This window comes from Strix aluco, chromosome 11 (genome assembly GCF_031877795.1).
Source record: "Strix aluco isolate bStrAlu1 chromosome 11, bStrAlu1.hap1, whole genome shotgun sequence".
Taxonomy (NCBI): Eukaryota; Metazoa; Chordata; class Aves; order Strigiformes; family Strigidae; genus Strix; species Strix aluco.
In genome coordinates, this window is record NC_133941.1 from 1,309,086 (window position 1) to 1,325,674 (window position 16,589).

General features: G+C 52.6%; 1 protein-coding gene across 1 annotated transcript; it reads right to left on the reverse strand.

Annotated features, from left to right (window-relative positions):
* Positions 1 to 474: 474 nt before the first annotated feature.
* On the reverse strand, positions 475 to 14,354 carry MCM2 (minichromosome maintenance complex component 2). Its single transcript, XM_074836800.1, has 16 exons — positions 14,292 to 14,354; positions 13,053 to 13,243; positions 12,257 to 12,432; positions 11,409 to 11,672; positions 10,185 to 10,404; positions 9,647 to 9,854; positions 8,801 to 8,935; positions 7,524 to 7,715; positions 6,311 to 6,404; positions 5,532 to 5,782; positions 5,154 to 5,280; positions 4,852 to 4,964; positions 4,473 to 4,715; positions 3,535 to 3,717; positions 2,374 to 2,529; positions 475 to 1,493 (listed from the first exon to the last, which is right to left on the reverse strand). Exons 1-16 carry the CDS (start codon positions 14,295 to 14,297, stop codon positions 1,383 to 1,385), a joined length of 2,670 nt encoding a protein of 889 aa, XP_074692901.1. The 5' UTR covers positions 14,298 to 14,354; the 3' UTR covers positions 475 to 1,382.
* Between the last annotated feature and the right edge of the window lie 2,235 nt (positions 14,355 to 16,589).

The following is a 16,589-nucleotide window of genomic DNA, read 5'->3' on the forward strand; positions in this document are numbered from 1 at the left end:
AGACTTCAGCTGTGTCTGGGAGAGGGTTTACTGCTTCTCCCAGACTGGAATTCACGTGGCAGCCAAGACATGAGATCAAGATTGTCTAACCCCAGTGGGAAAGGAAGGGATGTGGGAGATCCATGATGGGACAGTCTCAAGGTGACTAAAACATTTACAGGATGGCATCAGTGCTCCAAAAAGCAGGCAAGACAGGGAAGGAGCCACAGCAGACAGGCTCTTGGTGAGAAAGGTAGCATTTGTGACACTGTCCTGTAGACAAGCGTGTCCTGGTACCTATCCACAGTGAAGATGTGCAGTAACTGAGACCCCAGCATGGGCCCTTCCTACTATCTTGAAGAGCAAACACAGGATGTGTTTGCACCCAAACCCAACCCCACAAACTGCTGAGCAGCTGGTCCAGCACCCAGGTTGCTCACACTCTTCCTTCCCCCGTCACTGCAGGAGTTCCCAAAACAGGAAGAAAGGCAGAAGTATTGAAAAAAACATGTATTTAAAATGCACACAGTAAGAAAATTGCATGTGAACACTGAGCCCATCCTGTCTTCCCCAAGCACCTCCAGCTCAGGGCTCCTCCGCTGCTGCTCCCCAAACCAGCACCATGGGTACTCCACCCTCAACAAATGGGATGAGAGCACTTCGGTCCAGCCACAAATTCACATCTGCTGCCCCCTTACACCCAGTAAGGCAGGGGAAGCCCCTTCCCAAGGCTTCTAGAGACTGCCAGCATGTACTGAAGGAGCTTTCACTGCCCATACAGATCATCACTAATATTAGAAATAGTTATGTTTTATTTCAGTTCTCCTCTTCCTCTGCAACCCTCCCTCCCTTGCAGAAACCAAGCACAAGGTCAACCCACGTGGGCACCTGGGGAAATGTCAAGTGTCAGGCACAAAGGCCCGGAGCTGAGGCTGGCTGGGTCACGGTGAGTTGAAAGCAGTCTCAGTTATCACCCAGGAGGCTGCACAGTCGCCAGAGATGGGAAAAGAGAATCCCTGAGGGTGCTAATAGTCCAAGGGGCATGGATAAGGCAAATGCTTTTCGAATGCAACCACTTGGTCCCTCCTGCAGATGAGCCCCTAACAACTAGCGACAAACAAACAGCAAACATCTATGTGGCCAGCAGTTCCCTCCCTGTTGTGCTTAGCCACAAGGCAAAACAGTGAACGAAGCTGCTAAACGGACTTGGCTGAGCATTTAGCTAATTAATTCTGTTCTATTTACAAGGTCTTCAGCAGCTCAGCATTCCCTTAATCCATAAGGCACAAAGCGAGCAAGAGAATGTGCAGCTTAGTCCCTCTGGATCACTATCTCTGCGGTGCCCCTGGGAGGGCTGCAGGAGGAAGGTCTCGTCTCACAGGAGCCGAACGCCGCGGCCAGCCTCAGAACTGCTGGACAATCAGCTTCCGCTTCACGTCCCGGCTGAACCTGTTCATCTTGAACACTTCACTGTCGTAGAAGGCAGAGAGGTTGTGGATGTTGATCTGCCGGGCCTGGGAGGAGGAGGAATATTTAAAAAAAAAATAAAAATAAAAATCAGAACCATGTGGTTTTCCATAGCAGAGGCTGCATAAATGTGTCAGTCAGCAATCTCTGCTCTGCTCAGCAGGAACCAGAACTGCAGTAGCAGGGGAGGCTGCAGGTCAGGAGGGAAGGAGCGCTGGCAGAGCTGAGCTGAGCAAAGGGAGGATGCTGGCTCAGCATCTGCCTGCTCCCAGCTTGTCCTTTTACCTCCACTAGAGATAGAACATAACTACTATTCAAAAGCCCCTAATACCTCACCCAGTGGGAAACAGCTTTGCAGGAGACCTCTGACTGAGGGGGGTCACACCGGCAGCACCAAGCTGGAAGTAGCTACTCTGCACATTTGATGCAAGGAGCAGAAAAGCAGCAACCCAGGAATCAAATACTGCTTTAGTGCCAAGCAAGGTCAAGACATAGCACAGAAAGGCAGAGCCAGGAGCGCAGCCTCTGGACCAGGATAAGGATGCATTAAGGAGGAGGAGGGTGAGCCTCAGGGGGGATTGGGAAAGTTCATACAAGCAGAGATTTTCCTGCTCGTTGCTTCTTCAAACAGAGGTGCCAGGGAACTTGTGTCCTCGTTCACCTGCAAAGCACCAGCCGCACTGCAGGATTTACCCCTCCAAACCCAAAGCTTTATGGGGGTGCCTGAAAATTGGGGAGGAAGAATAAGGCACAAGAGGAGCAGAGACAGATGAGACAGCCCCGATTCTGGGTTACATTGAGTAACACCATTTTTTTCTGGTACCATACCTCAGGAAGGGAAGTTACAAGTCTGAGAACACCTCTGGTACAGAGGCTGCAGAGAGCAGGAACCAAACCCAGAGAAGGCTTGTTACGATAAGCCCGTACCTTATCCACCAGGTCCTTCTCTGGGACTTCTATGGTGTCTTGCTGGGCCCCGTAGCGGTTCCGCTGGTACATCACCTGCTCTGCCACCAGCTGCTTCAGGATGAACAGCAGCAGCTCATTGTTGTCTCGCTTGAATGCGAGGTAGCGGGAGAACGTCTGGGAGGGAGGATGAGATGAGCCAAGAGGGTGGTCAGGAACCCAGTGACGTCCTGTGGTCTCCTGTGCCCAACACCAACCCACCCCCCTCCTCCCACTGAGCACAAGGGGAACCAAGTGACAGTGCTGTCACCTGCGCTTTTAACATCTCTTGAGGGACTTCTGCCTTGCCAAGCTGCCGCCTGCACATGTGGTTAAAACACAGCCCTGTGGCAGCCACGACACTCTACCGGCTGCTCTTAGACCCATTAAACACTTCTGAAGGGGCCTCCTCACCAGCCCTGGAGCTCTGGGGTGCTGGCAGTGCACTGCTGGGGTGTGTTGCCTGGGGGGGGAGCAGCCACAGGAGGGCCGGCCCTGGGGAAGGTGGGGAGCAGCTTCCCTTAATCCAGACTGTCCTGTGCCTCCGCAGCAGACGCTCGCACTTGGCTGGAGGTCTGCAGCCAAAGAAAGAGGCCACAAGTCGTCCAGACTGAGGGCAAACACTTGGAGCGGATAAATGCCAGGCTGTGGCCAGCCAAGAGCTGTTTGGAGCCAGCCCCTACCACTCAGAGAAAAGGGCAGACTGGGCACTAAACCACAGTGAGTGCTGCCCTCGGGTTAACTGTCCCCTGAGGAGCCCCAGAAAAAACGTGAAGAAACTGCCTGCTCGGGCTTGATCACTGTCAGCAGCAGTGGGAGCCCTGTGCCAAAATAGCAGGGAAGGTGTCAAAAAAAAGAAGAGAGAGAGGTGGCAGTGCTTTCGATGCAGAGGCTTGGGGCACACTTCCTTCTCATCCCCAACAAAAACACTGCCCCACCACAGGCTAACGAAGGACACTGACGTAGCAGCACCTTCAGGCTCACAGCACTCCATTTGCAGGGGCTCAGCGCCCGACTCTGCAGGACAGAGCCCTGCAGAGCCTGGAAATGTCTCTTCCCACAGCCAGGGCTGGGCAAGGAGGCTGCAGCGGAACCCACAGCATCCGGGGTGCAGCTGCCTCCCTTGGCTCAGCCGGCGCTCACCTTGCGCATGCTCCGCATGACGCTGAACTTCTGCGTGTCGATGAAGCTCTCCAGCATCACCCGGATGGCCATGTTGACGTCGTCTTCCACCACGTAGTCCCGCAGGTGCATGCGGGCGTGAGCCTCGGCCATCCGGATCATGGACTCGATGTGACGCACAGTGATGGGGATGCTGCCGGTTGCCTGAGGGGGGACAGGAGGAGGCAATTCCTTACCGAAGGATAACAGACACGGGGCAAGACAGGTGGATTCTGGCCCAGGACCCACTTCACAAAGCTGCAGGGAGCTGCTCCTGGACCTCTGAGGATGCTGAGCCTAAGGAGGCGCTGCACAGGCTGGGACAAGCTCCCTGCTCAACATTTTAACTCAGCGGGGCGCGAGGGGATGCTATGTGGGGTCCCTCTTTGCCATTATTCAGTGCCTTGTTTCCTCCAGCAACTTTTAGGAGGGGGTAAAGAAACAAAAAGCCAGTTAAAAAAGGTAAGAGAGTTTTCCCAAGCTCAAAAAATCTCCTTCTGATGTCAACAAATTCCACTTCCACAGGGAGACAACGAAACGAGCCTGAAAGATCCCACGGACAAGAGAAGGGCATTTCTGCACAGAAGAGCTCCCTGTACTGTACCAGGAGCATATGGGTCTGACTGAACACAAACATCCCCTCCCGTGGGGCTGCCAGACTGGGTGACAATAAGAGGATTTTGCCGTGACAGTCACTAGTACATGTGTCCAGTCCACAGATAACCACAGGCAAGACTCTGCATTTAGATGAAGAATCATCTGTTCAGCAGACACTGCAGGATCCGCCCGTCTCTCACAAAACAGTGGCACAGACTTTTGTGACGGGAATGGCAAGAATGTGTCAACAAATGCTGGAGCAGTCTCAGGCTGATTTGCAGTCTACATACAAACTTCCTCCCCCCTTTCCTCAGTATTCTCACCATAGACTCTTTCCTCAGGTCACTGTACATCCGGGCCACTTTGTCCTGGTCCATCTGGTTGAGTTTAGGGTGGACCTTTTCTTTGGCATAGATGATGTATTTCCTCAGGATCTCCTGGGGAATGGGTTCAACCCCGTATGTGTTGGGCAGAGTGACCTCACTGGCGTCCCCATTCACTGCCTCCTTGCTACCCGGGTGGTGCTTGACATGGCTGCCAACAACGAACCGGGCAAGCATTTCATCCTACAAGAGAGCAGTGGAACAACAGACCCTGTAAACCCTCGCTGGCTAGCCAAACTCAGCGGGATGCTCAGCCGCAGTCGCCCAACAGTAGCGTGACAAGCCCTGCACAAGCTCAGAGTCACAGCACAGCTCATACCTGCACAGGGTCCACCGTGTCTCTCACCACGCACAGGATATCGAATCGAGAGATGATGGGCTCAGTCAGGTCTACATTCTCCGAGAAAGTCAATGACGGGTCGTATCGCCCGCCTGGAACACAGAGACAAGTATTAAAGTCAAACACAGGCTCTAGGGCTGAAGCTTTGAAGCAAGCAGACTCTCCTGCACAGAGAGATCTGGAGAAAGCAGGCAGAGGGAGGGGAGGCTGTGCCACAGTTCTCAGGACAGCAGCACTCACGCTGGAGCCCTGCGACGGTCCTGTGGCCTCTCAGCACTTACCTATGGGATTGGCAGCAGCAATAACAGTGCAGCGAGCTTGCAAGGATGTAACGATGCCTGCTTTTGAGATGGAAATGCTTTGCTGCTCCATGGCCTCGTGGATGCTGGTCCTATCTTGATCATTCATCTATGAGAAAGCAAGAATGACTTAAACTGAATCTATGTCTATACCCATTGCCCAGCACACCAAGGGGAGTCAGCTCCTGATGCTCTGAACAGGTAACAAACTGCTCTATAGACTAATAAGGGCCTAAGCAAACTGCAGGAATCTCAGTCAGCTGGGAGACGGCACCCCAAGTTATAGTCTCCTCATTCTCAGAGGCTGCAGCTGGTCCCTCCAGAGCTAAGCCTTCCCGCAGAAGTGAAAGCGGGACTCACCTTGTCGAATTCATCGATCAGGCAGACACCTCTGTCAGCCAGCACGAGGGCTCCCGCCTCCAACGTCCACTCCTTGCTGACTGGGTGCCTCTGGACATAGGCTGTGAGGCCCACAGCAGAAGCACCCTGGCCGGTGGTGAAGATGGCTCTGCTAGACGCCTTCTCTATGTACTTCAGAAACTGTGATTTCGCAGTACCGGGGTCTCCACACAGAAGCACATTGATGTCACCACGGACTTTGTGTTTGCCGCCTACAACAGGAATAGGAGAGACACATCAGCAGCTGAGCGCGTGGCCTGACATCAACCCTGCCCTGAACACCACGGAGCTGAAGGGAAGGCAAAGAGTAGGCAGGGAAACACCTCACAGGGAAGTTGAGAGAAAAAGAAAGTCAGCTTTGGAGGCGGTCACATGTGTAGAACAGCATTTCTGACCTTGCTGAAGACATCCTTCTAAGGAGACAATAACAAATCATGGCACCGACAGGTCAAACCTCTGACAGGGCATCAAACACAACCTCCTAGAGGAGGAGGAGGGATAAAAACTTGCCCAGGTTTGCAGCAGGAGCTGTTTTCAGTCTTAGTGTTTCTACTGTCACACCAGAGTTTTCAATGTGATAAAAGCAGCCGCTTCCATCAGCTATCCTTCAGTCTGTTACCTCATCTGTCACCAGACACACACACAACTCGAACCATTCTCACTGCCACACTGCAGACAAACCCAGATCCATTTGCCTCCCGCTGAGCAAAGCGGCCCCAAGGGACACAAGTGACACTCACCTGGGTTTTTGGGCTCTCCACCAAAGAGAGCTAAAGCCAAGCCCCTCTTGATATCTTCATGCCCGTAAATAGATGGGGCAATGCTGGCAAAAATCTGAAAGGAAAACCAGAGGAGTTGTCCAGGGAATATCATTTCCCATTCTGGAGAGAATTTGGCAGGAATATCAGCAAGGTGGTGTAACTACGGTTACCCTTCTGACACTGTTGTAGCCAAAGTGTCTTTTATTATCCAAAGTGAGGGGCTTTTTCAAAGGTAACTACCCACCCACAGTCCCCTAAAGGTGCTTCACAAAAATGGGGCTGTTGGGACATCGCAGACTGTGTAGTCTGGTGCTGGAAGCTGCTGTCACTGCCTCCACACTCCTGCTGTACACAAAGTACATCACAGTGACTGTTATCAGCTGTTGCAAAGCTGGAGACCTTGATCTGAGACTTACTCACTACACATGATAGTAGCTGAATGGGCTATGCTGCACATGAATTGTCATCATGGTTAAGTATTATGAACAACTGGGTTATTTTCTCAAGGGTGTTCTGATAACAGACTGACGCTGGAGAGTACTGACGTTAAAAACCAGTCCTGGCTCAATTGAAGCTGCTCCACCCACTGGGAGTCAATATAAAACCAGCATGACCAAGGCAACAGAGGGAGGTCCCTGTATTAGAGCTTAAACCTGACCCAAGAGAGGTTGAACATGCACCAGTCCAGGAGCTTTGTTCTTTCAAGTGCTGGAGTCAGGTCTTAGCATGCAGAGAGAAGCAAAGCTAAGATCTCTAGCATGGCTTAAGCTAGTTAATAACATCCCTTTAAGGGGACTGGAGAAGCAAGCACTGGCCCCTGAGAACACTTCTCTCACTTTGCTTTCAAGGTATGGGGAGAGAAAACTAGGATCAGATGTAAGCAGAGTCTGAGTGCCTCCCACTCGTCTTCCAGTCCTGTTGTCAAGTGGAAGGCTCAGAGAATGAAGGGGAGAAACAGAAAACGTGACCCTCAAAAGTACAATGAAAGTTTCTTATTTACTTCCCTCCTACAGCTCACTCTCATCAACAGCTGTCCGAGAGCTACAGAAGACCATTCAGAGGGAACTGAGATTTCCAGAAGTTTCTTTAACCACTGTTCAGCCAGCCCACACCTTTCATCACTTTCTGATCCAGCTGCCAGGTGATGGCAAGCGATCAACAGGAAAAGAAGGGACGTCTGAGGCCGACCCACCTTCTCCCCAATTTGCTCATCCTTGGACAGACCCACAATCACTTTCACGTCTTCATCAGTCAGTTCGCCAATCGCCAGCTTGTTGTCCTTCTTGGTGATGTGGTTGGCCAGGATCACGGTTGCGAACACTGGGAACCCATTGGCAGTGTTCAAGGAGCCGTCATAGTTGTTGTGGTAGATCCCCGTTAGCTCCTGGGAACCAGAAGATGGTGTGTCAGTGCCTGAAGAGGACCACACAGACCCCCTCTCAAATGCATCTCAGGACAATCCCTCACCACATCCCCACAGATGTGCCTGTGATGTCATTGTCAGAGCTCAAAAACACTCTGTGCTCACCTCACACTTCAGTTCACAGAATCATCCAGGTTGGAAAAGACCTTGAAGATCCTCCAGTCCAACCATGAACCTCACACTGACCGTTCTCAACTCCACCAGATACCTCAGCGCTGGGTCAACCCGACTCTTCAACCCCTCCAGGGATGGGGACTCCCCCCCTGCCCTGGGCAGCCCATTCCAACGCCCAACAACCCCTTCTGCAAAGAAATCCTTCCTAAGAGCCAGTCTGACCCTGCCCTGGCGCAGCTTGAGGCCATTCCCTCTTGGCCTGGCACCTGTTCCTTGGCTCAAGAGACTCATCCCCCCTCTCTGCACCCTCCTTTCAGGGAGTTGTAGAGGGCCATGAGGTCTCCCGTCAGCCTCCTCTTCTCCAGACTAAACCCCCCAGTTCCCTCAGCCTCTCCCCATCAGACCTGTGCTCCAGACCCTGCACCAGCTCCGTTGCCCTTCTCTGGACACGCTCGAGTCATTCAATTGCCTTTTTGCAGTGAGGGGCCCAAAATTGAACCCAGTCATCGAGGGGCAGCCTCACCAGTGCTGAGCACAGGGGTAAGATCCCTTCCCTGTCCCTGCTGGCCACGCTAGTGCTGATACAAGTCAGGATACCATTGGCCTTCTTGACTACCTGGGCACACTGCTGGCTCATTATCAATCCCCCCAGGTCCCTCTCTGACTGGCAGCTCTCCAGCCACTCCTCCCCAAGCCTGTAGCGCTGCTGGGGGTTGTTGTGGCCCAAGTGCAGCACCCGGCATTTGGCCTTAGTGAAACTCCTCCAGTTGGCCTCAGCCCATTGCTCCAGCCTGTCCAGATCCCTCTGCAGAGCCTCCCTACCCTCGAGCAGATCAACACTCCCACCCAAGTGGGTGTCGTCTGCAAACTTACCGAGGGGGCACTCGATCCCCTCGTCTAGACCATCGATAACGTTCTCACAACATACTCACAATCTCATCCCCTGGCTTGCAGCTGTCGACCAGATCAGCAAGAAGAATGGCATCCTTGGAGCGGGGCAGCCTGCCAGCAGCCACCTTCCCAGGGCTCTCCTGGATTTTGATGCGCTGATAGTTCTGGTAGACTGTCTGAAGCAACAAAATAAAAGTTACCCAGCAAGTCTGGTGGGCATCAGCACAGCCGATGCTTCTCAAAGGCACCTCACCAGAGAAGCCCCATTCAGAGATTTACTATGGTTAGAAAACTATGGGCATGAGAGGATGGAGGTTGTGAGGAGCAATTCCAGGGCGTGATGGGCAACAATGGGGAGAGGAAAGCACTTTGCCACATCTCACCACTGTGTTTCAGCCTCCACAGTGTTTGTCCACCCAAGTACTAGACCGGTTCCTGGGAGAAGAGTGCTCCACTTGTGACACTTCGAGATATCAAACCAAAGAATGAAAGTCAGGAAGCTCCATATCGATGATTTTGCTACTGTCCTCTAGTTTCCTTAGCTGGCAGATCAGGAAATACTGACCTAACCTGGGAAGGAGGAGGGCTGGACAGTCTGTGTCTGCATTTCTACAATATGGAAAGGTAACTGCATACCACAGAGTGTGGCAAAAGATTCCGCCCAAACACTTACAATGAGGCAATAAATGACTTTTGGCTGCTAAATTGGGCAGATTCTAGGTCAAGAGCTCAAATACCCAAGATCTACCTTCACAGACCCCTGGATATGGCAGTAGACCCCCCTCCCGGCACCAAGCCTGTTCAGAGGGTGGGAGCCAAGGCCGGGCTGGGAGGAACAGGCAGCGTGAGAGTGAGGGCAGGACGAGCCAGGCAAGCACATCTCTTACCTCTTCCATGTTGATTTCAAAGGGGCCCAGAGACTGACACTCTGGACAAGAACCGGGTTTCACCTCCTGGTTCTGGGACTGGAAGAAGGGTCCCAGGATGAAGCTGCACTTGCTGCAGTTATATTTGACCATGCTGAGCTGAGGTAGGACCCCTGTGCAACTCGTCACCACTCCGCTGGTCCGGATCAACTGATTCAAGTGCAGTTGCCTGAGGAGAGACACAGAGATGCTGGATGCCTGCAGGGCACAGAAAGTAGAACACCCTGCAGAAATACTCTCGCTACAAGGTACAACCCCCAAAGGCCTAGTGAGAAACAGTTATCAGTAGTCTTCTACCCAGGTTTGTGTTTTACCTTGGGGACACTGAAAGTTCATCCTTAATATGACTTTTTTTTTTCCTGTAATAAGCTCAGGCATCCTGCTGGACTTATCCAGAGGTTTAGCTAGCAGATGAGTCATCCCGAGCACCCCAAAGCCTGCTTCTGGCCACTGAATTACAGAATTCACAGAAGCTACTGCTGGTAATTCTGCTCCTTACCTGAGCGACCGCAGCTCTTCCACCAGAGGGAGGTAGGAGATACGGACATGGATCTCCTGAGCAATGCGATCATATTTGGGGTACATGGCCAACACCACTTCCTTGGCTGCCTCATCAAAGATCTTCAGCATTTCTGCTGGGGCCTCAGGCAGAAAGTAGGCAAGGACGTGTTCCTGGGCTGCCAGATCCTCATAGTTCACCACCAGACTCTCTCTGTTCTCTTAAGAAAAAGATGAGGTGAATTGTATTTTCAGCTCCTCAAGGAGTGCAAAAGAGCGTCAGGACTGCGAGTTGCAGTTTGCAGATGTCTGCAGCTTCCCTGAAAAATGTTTAGGGGTCAACAACTTGAAAATGGCTGGAAAACTCTTTTTAATTTATTTCTCTGACAATTTCTTCATCAGTACCAAGCCTGTGATTGTTCTTCTCCAGTTCAGCACAGATACTTCCCAGGCTCAGTGTTCCTGAGACTCAAAAGCCTCAGCCCAACACACAACTCTCCCACAAGCCTCCAGGAAACACAAGTTAATAGGAGAGACAACTGTGCTGAATGGCTGGCAAAAAAACTCCAGTGTCTCTCGTTCCTAGAAAGGGAGAAGACAAATGCCTTTCATCTCCCAGCTGTATAACACTGACCCTGATCCACCACTCAAGCTTCTGGAGGTTCTGCCTCAGTATAAAGAAGAAATACAAACAACTGCAGTTACATGAGCTGTTCCTAGATACGACAATTTCTGCTTTTAAAATTTATCTGTGACAGCCTTAATGACTGCTTCTTCTGGCAGTGCCTAGTCAGAATTCAGGGCTACAACACTGACATGGTTTTCAAAGTCACAAGGTCTATTTGTGTCCCCTCGCTGGATAATCCAGTTTCCAGTGTGAGAAAGTAACTGGCACAGACAGCAAGCCATTGTTCTCTCTTTCAGATCGCAAACTTGCAGACCACTGTCTGCTGCCCCACACATTCTTTTGATAGCATTTCTACGATATGAATATTAATGAGTAGCAGATGCCAGGGGGCCTTCTAATTAGTCAGCCAGAATCAAAGAAGATAGCAGACATGTTTCCATTATTCATTTATCCCCATCAGCATCCGGGTTTCTTAAAGTGCTGACTCAATGTCTGGGACAAACAGGGCAGGCAGAAAAAATCCACCTATGGACTGGATCACTGCAAAGTACCGTGGCCCACATAAAGAGGAGAGAGCCTCTAATCACCCAGCCCTACCTTTGCACATGTCGCTGATCCTCTCCTTGAAGACATTGTGCCCATGGTCATCCACATGGGTCTTCAAGAAGTTCTTGAAGCGGTTGTAGATCTCAAGCCGGGGAGCTGCCATGGAAACCCACTCCCTCACCGAATGCCCCTTCATGTCTTCCAGATTCTCAATGCTCTCAATCATGTCTTCATCTTCCTCTTCCATGCCATCAGCAGCCCGTTCTGCCAGCCTCCTCTTCCGCGAAGGACGCTCTTCGTCTTCATCGTCACTGTCTAAGTGTTAGAAGGAAAAATTGTTAAAGAGCTGGGATTCCCATTGCCACTCTTTGATTAGTCACGGTTGGACTGCACGGGCTGTGGAAGCAAAGAGGTTCAGAACTTGGGGTACACACCAAGAGCCATCCCAGGCCCAGCCTAAATCCAGTTGTAGCCTGGCTGCTACATCCTCCACAACGTAGCTAAAGACTTTATGGGGGTAAATTTGTATTCAACAACACACAGTCATGTCCATTAATGCACCGAGGGAGGAAGGCCAAGGAATGGGCTTCCAAGTACATCAAAGGCCCTCCCACCCAGCCCACAGTAGTCTCTACAGGAACATCAACACCAATAAACTCCACAACGTACACTCAGGAGAATCCCAAGCCCTTGATACAGGCCCAGGATCCTGACTTTGTCTCAGTGAACATGTAACCAGAAGAACACACCACGTGAGCTCCTAGGGAGCCCAAATCAAAGGGATCATGCACTGGGGAGCCCAGCCCAGAGATTTCACTGAGAGATCAAACACTCTGGAGGTCTGGGGACCTCCCAAGGGCTGGCTGACGGCCTGGCCCAGCAGCCTCACCTGTACTTACCATAAAGCAGCCCCCTCCTCATGCGGCCCATGCCCTGCTGCAGCTCGCGGTCTCGCTGCCTCATTTCTCGCTCTGCAGCTTCCCGCTGGCTGGCCGTCAGCTCCTCCACATCTTCATCGTCCAGGGCCAGGCCCTCAGCTTCATACACATCCAGCTCGGGGATGGGGCGGTAGTCCCTAGCACACACACACACAGAGCACTGAATCAGCCCAGGCTCCACAAAACGTTTCTCCAGACTTTCCTTGGCTACTGTTGGGTCGGTGTCAGGGCAGTTGCTCTGCAGCAAGACTGAACATGTTGAGCAGGAAGGCGCTTCACGGCAGAAGATGCCCTGTGGTGCAGAAGGCTCCAACACCGTGGTTATGAATGTCAGCATTCAAGCCTTTGTACTGTAAAGTTCACCCCCTCACCAGCAGGCCTGGCTGAGCAGAAAAACGTTAACATTTATGCCTGCAGGAGGAAGGTGCTGGGCTGGATGCCCGTCACACGTCCAGGGAGATCCTGGTTTACCCACGCTGGATCATGATGGCACTGTGCTTCCAGCTTGCGATTTGCTCAGTTCCTCCAGGACTCCGATGACACCACATGCTTGCAAGGCAAGCTTTTAGGGGAACACACTGACCTTTCTCCACTGTCCAGCAGCTCTTCGGCCCCCTCATCCCAGCCACCGGCACAGCAGAGGGATCCCCCCATGGCCGAGAGCCCCCCCACGTCACAGGCTGCATCAACACCCCGGTAGCAAAACCCCATCCCCAGACCCAACGTCCCAGAAGCTGGCTCCCACCGGTCTCCTTACCTTTCCATCCCTTCCCCAATGAGCTCTTCTCCTTCCTCCTCCTCCTCTTCGGGGAGCCCCTCGGTCCCCAGGAGCCCTTCAGACTCATCCTCGAAGGGGGGCAGGTCCCGGCCGGGGCTGGACGTGAAGGCATCGCCACGGCGTGAGCTGCGGATGGGGCTGGTGGCCACTGCCTGCGCCTCAGAGGAGTCCTGCAAGGACAGGGGGGAGAGGGTGAGGGGCCCCGGGTGTCACCAAACGGGATAAAAGGACTTATTGACACCAACGTGATGTAGAGAAGCAGACATCCTTTATTAACCGCCAGGTGCGTAGGGGAGTCATCTCACCACCAACGCACACCTAACCCATGTAGCATGCTGATTCTATAGGGCACAGTAATACATAATAAACAAGTTCTCATACATAAACACGATCATTCCTATAACTCATTTTCTTATTCCCACCTCTTTCCAGCCATGCGCACTTGAGACCTGACATGAGTTGGGGGCTGCTTTTGTGACCACCACAGACCACTGACTCAAAAGAAAGACCCTCCAATGCCTTGGCTCAAGGACTTTGGCTCACATTGCAATTTTAACATGCTTTGAGACCGCTTCACAATGTAGTTTTTAGAACATCTGGTCTAGAGGGTAATAAATCCTCCTTACCTGAGCAGCCTAACAATAGTACCTGCTCATGAGTCTTATTCTTTGAATAGAAATCTGGTTAATGATTATTACTGGCCTACAGGGCCTGAGCCTGGGACTTTACAAAGGACTTTGTAGCAGCATAACTGGTTGTATGGGTATTCTAAATCATTCCTTATTTAAATCCAAATCACCGAAAATCATTAAAATCAGCTCAAATTAATAACAAACCAGTAACAGGGGCACCCCCCTCCCCAGCAGCGGCACTCCGCGCCCCCAGGAGCCTCTGCAACGGGGGCAGCAGTCAGAAGGGGCCGCGGATCATCTTCTGTCGCGGGGAGGATTAAAATAATTCGCTCTCCTCGCAAATGCCAGCGGAAACGCATGGGAGAGCGGGGGGAAACCCACCCTCCGCGCCCGGGGCTGCCGGGCGGGGGCGAAAGGCTCCGACCCCCCCCCCCCCGCCCCGGGTCTCTTCTCCAGCGGGAAATCTCCCCGGCGAGCGCACCCCCACACCCGCCCCCGATCCCCTCCGGACCCCGCGCGACCGTGACCGCAGTGCCAGGGCCCCCGCGGCGGGGAGGAACCGCGGGTGACCCCCCAACCCGCTCACCGCCATCACCGCCGCGTCCTCCTGCCCCGCCGGATCCCGCGCGAAAACTGACCCACGTGGTCAGCAAAAGCGCGCGAAAGCGCATGAATAATGGAGAAGCTCGGGGGCGGGCCCCGCCCCGCGGCATGAATATGGATGAGGCGATGGGTGGGAGCCTGGAGCGGGCGGGGCCACGACCAGGACCAGGACCAGGACCAGGACCAGGACCAGGGCCACGGCCACTGTCAGCCCGGGCACGGCCAAGGGGGCTCGGTCGCCTGGTGGTCAGCAGTGGCAAACTGTGTCAAATTTTGGCAAACGCTTGGGCATTTCCCTCCTGCCGGGAACCTGAGCCGCGGGAGAGATCCCCCTGGGAATTCTGGTGTCCGTGTTCCCATGTCTGCCTCTTCTGCAGCTAAAATCAAGTCTGGCTTGACCAGGTTTGCCACTGACCCGTGGGACACCCGCTTGAATCACCTTTGTTCAGGTTCACAGTAAAACTACAAGAGGTAGGAAGAGGGTTCTGGTGTTTGGGGGTTTTTTTTGGTGTGAGTCTGTAGGTAATAACAATAATTGGAGCAGTTCTGACAGACACATCTGTCTCTGCAGCTGCTTGGTGCAGCGAGCAATGCCATTTAGGAGAGGAACTGAAGAACTGTCCCACAGAAACTGGAAGAGGAATTTAGAGAGACAAAACAAGCAATGGGCTGATGTTTGGCAAGGTGGTGAAACACTTCCACTCCAGGCCACAGGCTCTTTCATAACGGTTGGTGGCTTGGATTTTGTCTTCTCTGAAGGCTTTCTGACCACGATTTAATATCAGGCTATTTGTGCTCTTGCTGCACTCCAGCGTGGGACAGTAACCTTCAAACAGGAGACACCAGAAGCAAAAGTGACTAAAGAGGCAGCTGACAGACCTGAAATGGCTCTTCCAGGAGACCAGCTGGATGAATCAGCCTGGTACTGATATAGCAAAGCCGGAGCAACGCGATATAAATAGGAGTGTGGCTCAGCCTCTTCTCTGTGACACATGATGGGGAGCTGGCTGGTGCTCGGAGTGAAACAGGCACAGGGATCCCCCCCAGAGATGCCCCCACCTCTCAGCTACTAGAGGCCGCCATGGCTTAAATGAAGGCAGCCCGGGACCTGTGTAAGGTTTAACAAGGCCTAGGTGACACGCTGTGATGAACCGGTCTCACTCACAGCTTTCCTGTCTGTCCTTCTCCGCAGAGCAGGGACCGTGTCCATGTTTTCACTGCTCTCTTTGGGTGCCAGGTACAAGTGGTGAGCTGGGGTGCTCAGTCTCTTTGGGAAGAGTTGAGGTTGGGCAGCTAAAACCATCCCTAAAATCAGGTGGCTGTTGTGCACGGGACAGGGCTCCTTCTGCTGTGCTAGAGACGACACGCTGGGGCATCCGAGAGGGCTGAGATGCAGACAGGGCCCGGACTGCTCGCTGGGGTGAACTCAGCTGAGCACCAAACTCCTGAATATCAAAACACGACCCTAGAATTTTGCAGATTAGTGGCTGACAGCACAGCAGGAGACCTGGAGACTGAATTCCCTGTGGAAAGAAGGTCAGAGACACAGGAATACAGCCCAGCTGGTATCCTACGGTGCAAATTTGTGCCTAATACTAGAAATCAGTAGGTTGGTAGAGAACCTCTGAAACAAGACAGGCACATCTGTCCTTGGAGTTGCTCAGCACCTGAACAGCAAAGCAGTTTCAGGTGAGAATATCCTGTCCAGTAGACCGATCTAATAAAAGCTGAAAGAGTATTTTAGAGAGCTAAAACGTCCTAGAAGAGTGGAATTTGGTGGTGATACGAGGGTGTAATGTTGTCCTGGAAAAGATGACTGCAGCTTCCGCCTCTGACACCTGCAAGCCAAAGGACAGCAGATGGCAGCAGGTACAGCGCCAAGTGCCAGCTTTCCTTGGGGCCCTCGAGGTTATACCAAGGCTGCTAAATATCACCTCTTGTCTTGCTTCCGCTGGCGACAGCAGGTGACACAGCAAGGCCAAGGGAGCGAGCCCGCCATCTTTAGGCACTGCACGGAGGAGATGCGGTCCTCAGCTGAAGCGGGAGCACGTGTGCGGTTAAGGAGATGGGGCAGTCCTTGGAGGTGGGAAATGTTTGCAGACACCATGTTTGGACTGAAAGGCATGGCTTGTTAATACAAAGGAACCATAAGTGTGGATTTCCCACATCCTCTGTTTCACATAAGCAGTGAGAAAGGCAGGATCTAAAGTGTCACAGCCCTTGCAGTGGCACCCAGCAGTCTTCTGCCTGAGAGACAGCTTTTGGATCTGGTGTCCCAAGC

Excerpts from the sequence above, each read along its gene's own strand:
- MCM2 (XM_074836800.1), bottom strand. Across the intron at positions 7,716-8,800 it reads GCAAGCCAGGGGATGAGATT|GAGCTAACGGGGATCTACCA; the intron begins GTGAGTATGTTG and ends TCTGGTTCCCAG. Across the intron at positions 6,405-7,523 it reads ATGAGCAAATTGGGGAGAAG|ATTTTTGCCAGCATTGCCCC; the intron begins GTGGGTCGGCCT and ends TTTTCCTTTCAG.